This window comes from Drosophila subpulchrella, chromosome 3R, assembly GCF_014743375.2.
Source record: "Drosophila subpulchrella strain 33 F10 #4 breed RU33 chromosome 3R, RU_Dsub_v1.1 Primary Assembly, whole genome shotgun sequence".
In the NCBI taxonomy this organism is placed as follows: Eukaryota; Metazoa; Arthropoda; class Insecta; order Diptera; family Drosophilidae; genus Drosophila; species Drosophila subpulchrella.
In genome coordinates, this window is record NC_050609.1 from 14,332,729 (window position 1) to 14,347,237 (window position 14,509).

General features: G+C 41.7%; 1 protein-coding gene across 3 annotated transcripts in view; it reads right to left on the reverse strand.

Annotated features, from left to right (window-relative positions):
- LOC119545853 (extracellular serine/threonine protein CG31145) overlaps positions 1-14,509 on the reverse strand; it is a 72,300-nt gene that overhangs the window by 10,043 nt on the left and 47,748 nt on the right. For all 3 annotated transcript variants that reach the window (XM_037851828.1, XM_037851825.1, XM_037851827.1), the window contains exons 8-10: positions 9,108-9,386; positions 1,109-1,233; positions 98-176 (exon numbers count right to left, since the gene is read on the reverse strand). In XM_037851828.1, coding sequence (XP_037707756.1) covers positions 98-176; positions 1,109-1,233; positions 9,108-9,386 — 483 coding nt within the window. The remainder of the gene's footprint in view (positions 1-97; positions 177-1,108; positions 1,234-9,107; positions 9,387-14,509) is intronic.

Here is a 14,509-nt window from a genome sequence, read left to right on the forward strand (position 1 = left end):
AATCCGAAGGCGGGTGGAGAATCGTAGGGACAAATGCATTAAGCGGCGACAGACCGGGAAATCTTCGCCCATCCATCCATCCGTTGGCCAAACTCACCGCATCGGCTTCATTAAGGCCTTGATATCGTTTGGGTACTCGATGATCAATTTCAGCTGGGTGCCGCCCTCCTTTTGCACTGCGAACGAGGAGAAATGAATGTAAATTAATCAAGCACTCGCAAATTAATTGAAGCAAAAACCGAAATTCATGCAATTCTCACTTCACCGATCAACGTCTGCGTCTGCAGTAGGCTTTTTCAAAAATATGCAGACCATTCGGACTGCATAAACAAATTACACTCGACTAAATACCAATTAAAATGCGTTCAAAAAGCACACAAATATTACGTATACGCAACCACACAAAAGGAACCCGAAATGAAAGCCGCCTTGGCCCGTTTGCCACTCTGTGTGAGTGTGTGAAGTGAACCGAATAGTTTGATCTCTGCAGCCATGTTTCTGACCGACCATAAGGGAAATTACATACATGCATAAAACCAAAAACTCCTGCCGCACTCGGACCGCATTTTATGAGAATTTATTCTAAAACAAACAAATGAAAATGGGCCCCTTTATTCTAGCATTATGAATTATGTCTTAAAAGTTGCTCTAAAAACCAAAGTCCTGCGTGTTTTGCCTGCGCCAGAGAGCGCCTGTGTACGCGGCGTATACGTGATAAATGCCAGGCAGCACAATGCCAAAGTTGCAGCAATTATGCTGCCACAGTGTCATTGTTGCACTCTGTCCCCACCCTGGGTTTTTCCCTTAACTGCAAATGAGTTTTCTTTTCGCAGCTCCGAGCTGCCGCTGTTAAAAGTTTATTATTAATAAATTATGAGTTTAATGAATGCGCTGGAAAAACTTTGCTATGAAAATAGTTTCGCAGCGGCACCTCAATAATGCCAGCCGCCAAGCTCTACATAATTGAGTTAAATGTGCAGCTGAGTCTTTGCAACCCCCAACCCCAAAAAGGTCGGTGGCAACAAACTTGGCCGGTATTTATGACTTTACAATCCCACAATCGCAGAACGGTGAAATGGGCGAACGGAACGGAAGCAGACTGTCTTACCAACATGCTGTATTGGCAGCTTGATCATGTCACGTAGCACCGCATCCACCAGAGTGTCCTGCTCGCCGTACAGCTCCTTCTTCGTGATGCGCAATTGGAAGCGCTCCAAATTGCTGGCATTTGCACTGCAAAGGGATGGTAGTAGACTGGGTTTAGATAGAGTCGGGCAAAAGGGAAACAAAATGATAGAAATGTGAGTAAAAATCGAGCGGAGCAGCCAAGAGCCAGCTGTCGTTTGCAGGCAAAGGAAGCCATAAGGACAATCAGGCTCAAGTTTTTACACTTAAAAGAAAAATTATTAAAAATTCAGACTATATCAAGAATACCTATTTTAACTGCCTAACAAAATATATAATCTTTTTGGACTTGTCTTAAAAGAATTAAGGCCTTATGACACTGGCTTGGGTTTCAACATACCATCTGGATTTATTTTATAAGGTCATGCCAGCCTATATCATATCTAAAAGTATATATTACTATATTAAATAACTATAAAAACATAAACATGAAAACATAAAGCATAACTATTTAAAACAAATGCAGTAAGATGGTTAAGATTAAAGCTAGTGTCCATAAACAAGAAACCTTGCAATCATAAAGGAAACATTAAATGGAAGTGATCTCGAAAATATTGGTTAAACCTTTTTAAGTTTGTTTTTTTTGACTTGCTAAGTGATATAATTTTTAACTTTTTTTTTAACTCCCTTAAACATAACAATTATTTTGTACATTTTAAATAAACCTTGCAAATTGCTATATTGAAAGAAGTATATATTTTTTAAACCCAGAAATATGAATAAATTTGTCCAATATATAAAAAGCTATATTATGGTATATATAATATAACACTCAATTTTTCCCCAGTGCAGTCAGTTCTCGGGGCTCCCTCATAAGTATGCCATGCTTTCGGGCTGCATATCAAGATTTCTCACATTGATTTGTCAAAGCAATGCCCTGCTCCTTTGCCTTTCTTTGCCGCTGCTGTCATGACAATTTGGTTTGCAAATGCCAAGACACCCCCACATCAGCCAGCCGTAATCTTTGGTGGTCGATTTTTCCTGTTGCTGGTATGGATGGTATGGTATGGTATGGTACGTCGGTACTGGCAATTGTCGGAAAATATCTTTTCCTTACCGATTATGCCTTCCACTCTTCCATGTCTTTTGACATGTGCCGCTCACATGGCGAATGCTTTTGTCTTAAGCTCTTGCAGCTACGCTTTCAGATTTAGTCCAATTTGTGCTGGTTAAGCACTAAGAGCCCTGCCAGATTCAGAATTTAAGCTGCAAAGTGCTCTGCCACGGCATTAGCTTTCCCGTTGCAATATTGCATGGTGCACAATGCACAACAATTTATACCAGCAGTCAGAAGTCACAGTGACGACAAATTGAAATGCAAAACCCTGTGCTCTCTACTCGCTGCTCGGTTGGTCAGTGAAAAGTGAGGAATGAGCTGCGATGTCAGCTCCATTGTGCAGCAAGTTTATCACGATAATGAAGTCATATCCGTTGCGCCACCAAATGCTGCTCTCAATGGCGTCTACATAACTCATTGTCCTTGTACTCCGTCTTACACTTTCACCACCCACCAACTCCTGGGGCGCTCATAATTTGCCCGTCGACTTCTGTTATACTTCAACGCCTAACCCTTTTTTTTGCCGTTGGTCTTTGTCTGCCGGAAGGAAACAAATGTCTGGCAGACAACCTTCTCGTGCCCCGAATGACTTTCAATATATCAGCGTTTTATGGAAATGGTGACAACTTCCCGACGACCAAAGAGCTCAGAGGCTCACCTCCTCCGCCTTCTTCACCTGGTGGCGCAAAAGTGCTCACAATCCGGTGACAATGACCAGGGCTCGCAGGCCAAAGAAGGGTTAAGAGAAATGACGACGGTTCTATGGGGCTCAGGTTGAGGGAAAAAAGCTACATCAAGAATCCAAAGCAGGCTTAAGGCCGCAGGATTAAAGTCCAACCAAAGGTCTGAAAAATTTAATATAATTGCTTTTGAATACCCAACTGCCCCTGTCATCTGTCTGGCAAAAAAGGTATATTTCCTGGTGATAGCGTTTAAATGAAAACCTAGTAAAAAATAACTTGATCCTAAAAACAAAGCATTAGAAACGCGTATTTAAAGAAAAGAATAAAAGGGTTTTTTTTTGAAGCTCAGTAAATACACAGATAAAAAATCTACATTATAAGTATGTAAATTATTTAAATTATACATAATTTACAAGATTTTACTATTTATTATTAAGAAGTGGTATTTTAACTTAAATGTATAACAACACTCTCTAAATTTCTTTATGTAATAAATAATTTTGTATCATTAAATTTACATGATCTCCGTACTTTTTTTTAAAAGCAAGAAGTATTGTAAATTGATGTTGGGTAATGTTTTCATAAAAATTGCTTGTATAATATTTATAATATTTTTTCTTGACCATTATAGGCCTAGATTTTTAAGATAGAATTTGTTTTAAAAGTTCCTGATGTTCCCTAAATATCTTTTGGCAGTGTGCTGCGAAGTATGCTAAGGAACGTGTTAGCTTGGCCCAGTCCAATTTCAGCTCATGCTTCATTTGTCAATTGTGGTGAAGCTGCACCCGCCAAGGAGGAGTAGACGTAGACCATTGGAATCCGGGGCAGGAGCTGCGTAATTGATGAAGCCTCCCAATTCGGACACTGACTAAGCACTGGCCGCCGTCCGCAGAGTGGCCATATGTTGTGTGAGTCTGCGGCTTGGCCGAAACGACCAGCTGTTGCACTTTTTGGGCCAGAAACAGTGTAACACTGAGACAAAAGAAAAGTGCCAGCCCAAGCGAATTCAAATCCCCTTTGGTAATTGAGTCACGTAAATCAGTTGCAGCGGCAGGCAGTCAACAAAACGCAAAATCGCATTACAAGAGAAAGTGAAAAGGGGGTGGGTCAAAGGGCTGGCTGGAAGGGAAAAGCACGCCAAAAGCGCACGTGACACGTGGCCCACAAGCACATACACTCGAACAAACGCTGACAACCGCAGCGACTGTGAGCCCCCCTAAAAGGCCCTACCCTTCACCACCCACCGTTCTTGAACCCACCGCCCATAAGACCCCCGCTCCCCCCTTTTTTAAACCTCCCAGCCCCTTTTCACTGGTCTAAGCCCGCGCAAAACTTTGTTATGCAAAGCGTTGACAGCTCAACAACGATGACAACAACGTACCGCAGCGCAAAAACAAAAACGCTGCGGAAAAAAAAATAATTGAAAAAGAGAGATTTTCATATAATTGGTAGTACCCCCCGCCTGCCCCCTCTTTTGGACAGTTGCACGTTCCTGGCGGTTACTTGCGTCAAAAGTTTACTTTGAGTTATGTTTAGCGGAAATTAAATTTATTTATGTCAGCGGCGGCGACGGACGGCGAGCTCCGCGCTGAATGACGCTCACTAATCAGCTTAATTGCGCTCGGTTTGACGATTTGACGGGGCTGACGGAATCCGGAGTGCTGAGGATCCTGAGAATCCCGCAGTCCTGCAGCACAAGTCCTGCGGAAGGCCGCTGCCATGGCAATGGCCAGGAATAAACTTTGCTCACAGCTGAAAATTATTTCGCGGACTTTGGCCAAAGATAAAAGTGAAAAGCGCTGAAAAGATACTTTAAGCCAGATTTTTGGTTACCGAAAACTATATTACAGCTACACCATCAAGATTACGAGTATTAATTAGTGAAGGGTTCGCTCGACAGCCAAAAGTAATGTAAGCACATTATTACATTATTTGGACAGAATGTTTTATATAAATTTTACCACCCTAACCCCTTAAGTTTGGCTAAAGATAAAAGTGAACAGCGAGGAAAAGATACTTTAAGCCAGACTTAGGGCATATTATAAACTGTTTTTAAGTACTTTAACCAGGAAATACCTAAAACTGGTGTTACCATAAATTAATGAAAATTGGGGAGTTATTACATACAAAATTGTTCTACCCTTATATTTTAAAACAAATTTGCTAAAATTAAATTATATATTTCTTGTGGGTAACTCTCCTGAAAATTCTCACGTAATATTTCTTAAGTTTTGGTTTTGATTTTGTTACCTCAGTGTAGGACTCGTTATAAATTATGTTAACTGGCTACTTATTAAACATTTTTCAAGATAAGATACCTGTTCGATATCATCTTCATCCTTTAACTTTCTCCTTTCCCCATAAGACCTACTAATTAATATAATATTAAATTTCATTTGCCACAGGACTGAAGCTTTGCCCACAGAAATCTGCACTTCTGGGGTAAACTTTCCAACCGGGATTATGAGTGGCCAAGTGACTGGCTTTCACTTGTTGTTCCCGCCGCCCCATTGTTGTTGTTGCTGACTGGATGGCTGGGTGTTATCCGCGGTGTTATAGCGCCGCAACCGGCGAAGTGGGTACTATAATAACAGCTGTCAGCCGGCATGTCCTGGCCTTTGCTTAAGACCCACCAGGACTTGAAGCCACCTAGCCACGCGAACCATCCCCCCACCCACCCATTCCGCAATTATTTCGCCATAAGAAAATGTCAGTAAAGTTTTCCCGTTTTCCCCGACCAGCTGCGTCCACAGAGCCGCAGCCACAGAGCCGCAAAAGTGCTGCTTAGATGGAGAGGAGCAAAAAGTTTGTGCGTGTGAAATTTTGCGGCCGCCAGGACCAACGAGGAACCATCGAAATGGACGGAGCTGGGACTGCAGCCCGGACACTTTTGAGCCCAGTTAGCAGGGTGGAGGAGAGCAAAAAGGAAAGTGAAATTAAACTTATATTGTAGCCGGGGATAAAACTTCAGCTTCAGCGGCAAGAGCGCGAACATTAAAACCAATGACAGCAGACCAACTGCAGCTGGGATCCGCGGAAAAAGCGGGAAAAGGCTGATGGGGCGGGGTCGGAAAACTTGCACATCTTCCACATCCACTACTACACTTCGCCATCCGAAATGTCAGCAAGCTCTACGAGTTTTACACACTCTCGTCGACATTGAGCATAGTCTTTTATTACCCGGCGTTCGCAGGATTCCAACTCAGGACTCGCATCCTGACCGACAGCTGGTAAAACTTCAGATGTTTCTCCTTTTTAGCCGTTTGTAATTCGCTCTCGAAATAAGATTTCTGTCACCGCTCGTTGCCCGTTGCTGGGGTCGCAATTGCAGGCTAATTAAAAATTTGTCATACTAATTAAACGCAAGCCGCGCGCTGAGGACACTGTCACGACCCCACGATTTGGGAACTAGGAACTAGGAACTTGGCGAAAATGTAGCTGAATCAGCGGCAACTTTGCCGTAATTATATACCCAACTAATGCCGGACAGGCTTTTGTGGTCGCTAGTTTGGCGTGTACCTGACTCTTCAGCAGCTGTTGGTAATAACTCATCTAGTAATTTTAGGCGCATTTGCATTTTGTCACATTTTTTTCACCTGCAGCGTGGTGCTGTTGTAGTCTTTTCTTTCTCCATTCTGCATTGTTACCCGAGCTGTGGGCCAAAAAGTGCTGACTAAGCCGCTGGCTAAAAGGGGGGAGTTGATGTTGGCTGGAAGATAAGGGAGCAGGGCACGTGGAGCATGTGGGGAGCTCGGCGACAGAATTTTAATGAGATATCGCCGGGAACGAGCGACGGGCGACAGCAGGAGTGGAATCGGAACCAGGAGGAGATTGGGATGGAGCCTCGGCAGCTGGGCTACGCCTTGATCCTGTTTCAGCCAACTCAGATCTATCTTGCTATCTTTTTGGGTTGATTAGTTGTAAAGGGATACGTTATAAGGATGTGGGAACTTAACTGCAATTGAAAGTAACGAACTAGCTATTGTCTACTAAATTGTCCTTTTATCTTAAAATGTTTTAAACAAAAATAATGCTTGGTTCCATTGCTTTGCATAAGATTGTAGAAGATATTGTGATTCAATTTGGAAGCTTATCCTTATAACAACAATATAATGTTTCAATGGTTTCTTACCAACATTGTTAAAATAAAATCTTTAAGAATTAAAGAAATTTCTTTGTGTACTTAAATGTACTTAAAAAAGAACAGAATATTTTAACCTACTTTTCTGTTTATATTTTTTGAAACAAACTTTTTACAGCCAAAACTCAGAGTACCTAAAAACTAAGTATCGCCATACAAGTAGTACTTATCAAATAATCTTCAAACAAATAACGGCTATAAAATTTCCACTTCAGCTGCAAGAGCATCCCAACTTCTTGTGTCGGCTAACCAGGTAAACCTAAACCCTAAGCCACCTTTTTTCCCCCCTGCACATTTACTGCCAGCAATTTCGCTTGTTAATGAAATTTGCATTTTGCTACGTGCGACACACTAAAATGGAAAAAAAAAAGTAGCAAACTTTCCGGCTTGCTTTTCGGTGATGTGCTATAAATTAGAAAATCAAGCATTTTATGCTAATGCCGACGCCCACACTTAGCCAACTCAGACTGAGACTCAGACACCACCCACCCAGCGCTAGCAAAACAAGAACACCAACAGCGGCAACAACAACTTGAGTTTGACAAGTTTTTGCCACTTTGCATTTTAGCCATTTTCGATTTTCCCCACTTTTCCGCCACTACTCCCCCAATTTTTGTGCAACTTCAGCTGGGGCAATGTTCGGCAACTATTGAAGCAAATCAAATTACTCATACGCTACGTATTCAATTTTGATAAAGACTGCCAAAACGATTCGGCAAACGCATTGTAAAAGCAAAGGGAAAGGGGCGGAAGATGTAGAAAACTAAGCTGATTACCGAGAAAGAAAATCAAATGAAAACTCGTCGAAATAAATTTCATTGCTGTCTCGAGGGGGAAAAGCGGAAACACCCAAGGAGGAAATCGAGGAAGAGATTCCGCCGGCATTTGACGCAGATACGCTGCAAATCCACATTGATTTCTTTATTGCACTTTTATTTGATTGTGCTCGCATGAAATTACGCATACGCCATGTTGAGACAAGGCAAACGCTCATCAACGTTATCGGCGGTCGGCATCCGGGAAGATGGAAGCGAACAGTTGCCACCGGCAACAACAATCAGGCAACACTTACCAGCGACAGATAGAGACATGCCCGTAAAGATGTGGGCATAGAGCGATTTCTGGGGGCCTACACTTAAAGAAATTAAGAGCTCGATAAGGTACCCACAGTTCTAAAGTTGCTACCAATCTGGATGGGGAGTTCTTTATTTCTTATTTTATTGTTATTAAAGCAAAATATTCGTAAGTAAATTAAAATGATGGTTAACATATATGTGGATACATTATAATTTACTTTAAGAACCAGTTACCATGCTATAAAAATTTGATATTTGTTATGAAAATTTGTTTGTTGGGCTTCGTTTTTTATGAACTAACAGGAATTTTCCATGTCAATTTATTTTGCATTCTTCTCCTAAAAATGTGTTTCCTGACACAAAATTTGACAATATATTTATTTGATAAATAATTGCTCACCGACAATATATTTATGTTACTTTTTTGGGTAAATGCAAATTTACTTTAAAAATCATTTGACATATTTCACAAGAAATGTTTTTTGTAGCAGGCCTTATATTTTACTATTTGGTTTTTATGTATTTCACACAAGTTTTCCATATCAATTTATTATTTATTCTTCTTATATTTTGAAGAAAATATATTTGTGCACCAAAAGGAGATTCTCTTAATCCAAAAATGAATCAAAAGCAAATCTTTTTCTCAACTGTAAAGACTAAATGTCTAAAACGTAAATGTGTCACGTAAATGGAGCGTAAATTTCAATAAAAATCATTTCAATTCCGTTGAAGCCCGAAAAGTGCCGTAACTGCTTGCCGGGCTCCTCTCGTTTTACTATGCTTTCCCTCATAGAACCGTAAATTCACCATCCCCACCACCCGCCTCCACTATCAATTACCACGTACCGGGGGTAAAGTGGCTCGGGCTCGAAGGTAAAAAACTGTAAGCATTATGTCCTTCCTCTTAGGGGAAATTGAATTTTTTCGCTACTGGTTTTTATGAGCCACCTCACTCACTCACTCACCTGGCCTTGCGATGCAGCATCTCCGCCAGCGTGGGATTGTCCCTGGCCACATCCGGCGAATTGTCCACAATCACATGCGAGTACTCGTCACTGACCAGGTGCTTCTGCAGATCCACATAGCGATCGTGTGGTATGGGCTTCCGGGTGGATAAGGTGCCCGATGTGCCGGGTCCGGCTGCTCCGCCCGAGGCTCCGGCAGCCGCATCCTGGCCACTGGTTGCCCCACCACTCTGGCTGGCCGCCGCCTGTGTGGAGGCCTCCTTGGAGCCCGAGGAGTTGCTGCAATAAAAGCAAAAGTAAGCGAGAGTTACTGCGTTAAAAGGAGCCGCATTAAAAATGGAAGGGTAAAAAATGTCCCATAATTAGCGGAGTCCCCAAAGACGGTTGCACTTGACAATGGTCTCTAACTCTCTACCTCTGGGGTGGGCTCTCGTTGCTAATTGCAACTGCCAAGTGGCCCACTGGCTTTTAGTGGCAGCCATCGAGCTGAACTGAAGCAACCTAGACAGCTAAGTGCCCCCTGGCCAGGCTCCCAAAGACACGCACTTGCAGGTAAGCCGAAACTTTGTCAGCTTGGGTTTTAGTTGCGTTTATTTAAGACGAACCACCACGCCCGTCACCCACCCACTAGCCCAGACACACATGGGACTCTTCACTCGACTGCAATAAACTGAAATTGCAGGCACTTCAAGGGGCCCAACCACATGCCACATAAGACTAAACAGTGGCTGCATTATGGGGAACACTTGCTATAATATCTGGGATTTGGGATTTTTTATGAGAGGTTTAGTAAGACAATCTTAGAAAATTACAAAGACCTCACCACTTATAAACCACTTTTATAACTATAAAAAACCGTTATTATTAATGTAAATGCTCTGACTAAGAAATTGTATATAGCTTTCAGAATTTTAAGTATTCCAATATTTTGTTTATAATTTTTTCCCTCATTATATGCTTTATATTTGGCCAACATAACACAAATAAGTTTAAACTGGTAAATATTAAACCTATTTTCTGCATTTCTTATGAGAAGAGATCTTAACTTCCTTTCAGTATTTTGTTTATTTCCTATATCATAACATTTTCTATATTTTTGCCTCATATTTTCCTCACACAACCCACTGTCCTTGTGCTGTGGTAATCAGCAGCCGTTTAGACAGCGCCTGCTTCAGACAAAAAGAGTGCTTGAAAAATGAATTAAAGTTTTTGAATTTGTTGCATCCATTTTGCTAGCCTTGACTCTTAGAAGCGCTTGGTGAAATGCTCGAGATATAACCAGGTTCTGTTCCTGGTCCCCGATCTCCATCCCCCCATTCCTCCCCCAGCTCGTTAGCATACATATGTCCCCCGGGTGGCAAACCTAGAATTATGTGGCAGTTGTGTGACCATTAGGCCGAGTGACAGAACCAGCTGCCAACGAGGCACTCGTGAGCTGAGCAGGCTGAACGGAGTGCACATCATTAGGCCAAAATCTCGAAATTTGAGTTTTTCGTAAATTGTCATTTTCTCAGAATATATATTCTTTTAATTGTATACCAAGTTTTTGGGGCGAAAGTCCTGCCTGTCTGTCTGTCTGCTTCTTGTCTTATCCGTCAGGCAGACAGGTGTTTCTGTGCACATGTGTGTGATGCCTTGGGAGAATGCAAAACTTTTTCAATTAACAGTTGCCAGAGAATGTCTGGGCCGAGACAGCAGATAGGCCAACAGAATGAAGAGTGGTAAAATGGGTAAAATGGCAAAATGGCAACGGCAAGCCGAGAAGCTGTCAACATTATGTCCCCCAGGTTGGATGAGACAATATATCTCTGGGTATCTGGGCGCCAAAGCGGCTTTTCCAGTGCTCCGAGGCTTATTAAAGAATTTTCCGCCGTAACGAGCCTGGGCGGATTTCGCACTCGCGTTTTATTGGCAGCCGCATAATGCCACTTTATGTGCTAATAAGTATTTAAATCCCCCCTTTTGTGCACCCACTTGCAGGAGGAGCTCTTCTCGCGCTTTGTACTCGCTTTTATTTATGGGGCTCGTTCAAAATTGATTTTCTGATACAGAGAATATGGCCCTATTTGGTGGCGATGCTACTATATGGCACTATATAGCATCACTGATCGATGTGCAGCGCACTTAATTACACTTTGGCGAAACTTTGCTCATTAAAGTGTCACGTGGTGTGCGAAACGCTGGCCACATAAGCTGCCCCATGTGCTGCGGTTAATTAACCAGTCAACTGCAACTGTAATGGCAATAGACGCGCCTGCAACAACTGCAGCGACAACAGGGCGGCCACAGGATCATAGGTGAAAGTTTATGCAAGTCGAAAGCGATGTCACGGTCCTGGGGTTAATGGACGGGTTTAACGGAGTCCTAATTGGATTTCAGTGAAGTACTTTCACATGCCATCTACGCTATATCCAATCATGTCAAGATCCTGGATATGAACCTTCAAAAGAAAACTTAAATGTAGGAGCTTATTGAATTTAACTACAAACTCATAAAGGTATCCCACGTCTAAATCGGAATAAAATAACTAAAGTTATGAAACCTGGAAGTTTAGTTTTGGGTTCCCAGTCTGAAAGCCATTGGAAACACGGAAAAATCGAACATGAGAATAGCTAAAAAAAGATTTTAATTTAGAACATTAGAGAATCAACCACAAACTCATAGAGGCATCCCACGTTTAAGTCGGGAGCCAATTACTCAAGTTAGGGCATCTAGAAGTTGAGATTTGGGTTACGGACATATCAGACATGAAAATGGGAAAAATTTTGACCCTCGTGTAAAATAAATATTTTAATGTAGAATATTAGAGAACTCATCCACAAATTCATAGAGGTATCCCACGACTAAACCGGGAGCTAATTACTCAAGTTATGGAATCTAGAAGTTGAGATTTGGGTTCCCAGTCTGAAAGCCATTGGAAATACGGAAAAATCGAACTTGAAAATGGGTCAAAATTTTGAGCCTCGTGTAAAAGAAATATTTTAATGTAGAATATTAGAGAATTCATCCACAAATTCATAGAGATATCCCACGACCAAATCGGGAGCCAATTACTCAAGTTATGGAATCTAGAAGTTGAGATTTGGGTTTCCAGCGTGAAGGCCATTGGAAATACGGAAAAATCGAACATGAAAATGGGTCAAAATTCTGACCCTCGTGTAAAAGGAATATTTAAATGTAGAATATTAGAGAATTCATCCACGAATTCATAGAGGTATCCCACGACCAAATCGGGAGCCAATTACTCAAGTTATGGAATCTAGAAGTTGAGATTTGGGTTTCCAGTCAGAAGGCCATTGGAAATACGGAAAAATCGAACATGAAAATGGGTCAAAATTCTGACCCTCGTGTAAAAGGAATATTTAAATGTAGAATATTAGAGAATTCATCTACAAATTCAAAGAGGTATCCCACGACCAAATCGGGAGCCAATTACTCAAGTTATGGAATCTAGAAGTTGAGATTTGGGTTTCCAGTCAGAAGGCCATTGGAAATACGGAAAAATCGAACATGAAAATGGGTCAAAATTCTGACCCTCGTGTAAAAGGAATATTTTAATGTAGAATATTAGAGAATTCATCCACGAATTCATAGAGGTATCCCACGACCAAATCGGGAGCCAATTACTCAAGTTATGGAATCTAGAAGTTGAGATTTGGGTTCGCAATGTGAAAGCCATTGGAAATTCGGAAAAATCGAACATGAGAATGGGTCAAAGTTTTGACCCTCGTGCAAAAGAAATATTTTAATGTAGAATATCAGAAAATTCATCCACAAATTCATTGAGGTATCCCACGACTAAATCGGGAGCCAATTACTCAAGTTATGGAGATTTGGGTTCCCAGTCCGATAGCCATTCGAATTACGGAAATATCGGACATGAAAATGGTTTACAATTTTGACCATCGTTTAAAAGAAAGAATTTAACCACAAACTCATAGAGGGACCCAATAGCTTGAGTTATGGGATTTATTTTTCATTGGAAATACGGAAAATCGAACGTGTCTTTTAAAAGAGAAGTAAAAAAAAAAACAATTTTTATTTTATATCATTTTTATATTAGCCATTCTGTTTGAATAATAAATATTTAATGATAGATTTACTATTTCCATTTTATGATTATGAGTTTAGATATTGACTACAATAAAAGCATTGTAAATTTCCAAATTCTATTATTCTGATTTTAAGCAAGTAAAAAATATATCAAAATGCTATTCCTAGAGCCTCAGTCAGCTGCACCCACTTTAATTAAAAAAGGGTTAAGAAACTCTCTGAAAAAAACAGAGGAAAACAAAAAATAAAGATTGATAACAACCTAAAAACGAGAATCATCACAGAAAATGAATTTTCCCTTGGCTGCCTGGACGGTGAACATTTTACACCATTTGCAGCATTGCCAAGTTGCTGCCTCAGTTTTCAGTTTTTAATGAAATAATTAAAAAATTATAAGACGGAGGAGAGAAGTGGAGCCGAGGAGACAAGACATGAAATCAGGGGCGTCTGAAGATGGAGACGGGCAAGCATTTGATGCTTAAATAGAATTTATTACGCTTCACAGCCGCGCTGCACGACTCAGTGCATGGAGGCATCATAATTTTGCATTTGCCATGGCGCATAAGTAGATAGCAGGGGGTTTTCGGTGCCCCTGATGGGTGGTTCTGGTGGGAATGATGGTATGGTATGGTATGGGGTATCCCTCAGACGCAGCAAATACGAAGGAGCGGTTTCCGAAGGCATTCATTTTACGGGGCTGCTGGCAGGCGGCTTATGAATTAATTAAATATTTACTGGCTAAACATTGGCGTTTTATGTTGCCGGAATGGAGCGGCAAACGGAACCGAACCAGCCGGGATGTAGGGATGTCGGGATGCCTCGTTGCCGGGATGCGATGGAACCGGAGTCGTTTGCTGCACCTGGGAGGAAGTGGAGCAGTCCTGCGAGGACCTGGAGGGAAGGATGGTCTTAACAGTTTCCCTTGCGCCTTGCTGCGTCATTTTGATGTTTTATTACTCGACTTCCGCCAGCCGCAGCAAAATGGCGGCCGAGACCATCACCGACCCCAGGATTTCAGGCAGGCTTTCACCCAGGCTCTCACCCACTTTCACCCACCGCACGCAACGCAAAAAGTGGCCAACACAAAAAAAAATGAAGTGTTCAAAAGGTAAAACGTCTGTATATATTCTCTATGGCAAAAGGCATTAACATGACGCTCCCGTGCTTGTACCTCCGTTTTTTGTACTTGTACTTCCCAAGAAGTTCGCCCTGCTGGGCCTGGGTTTATGTTTTGTAGCAAATTACGTTTTAATGCCGGGGCCAACCAAGTTTTATTGCAACTTTTGTTGCATTTCAGCTAAATTGAATTATGTACCCTGCCGTGTTCGAGTCGCCTCGGGGCACCAAAC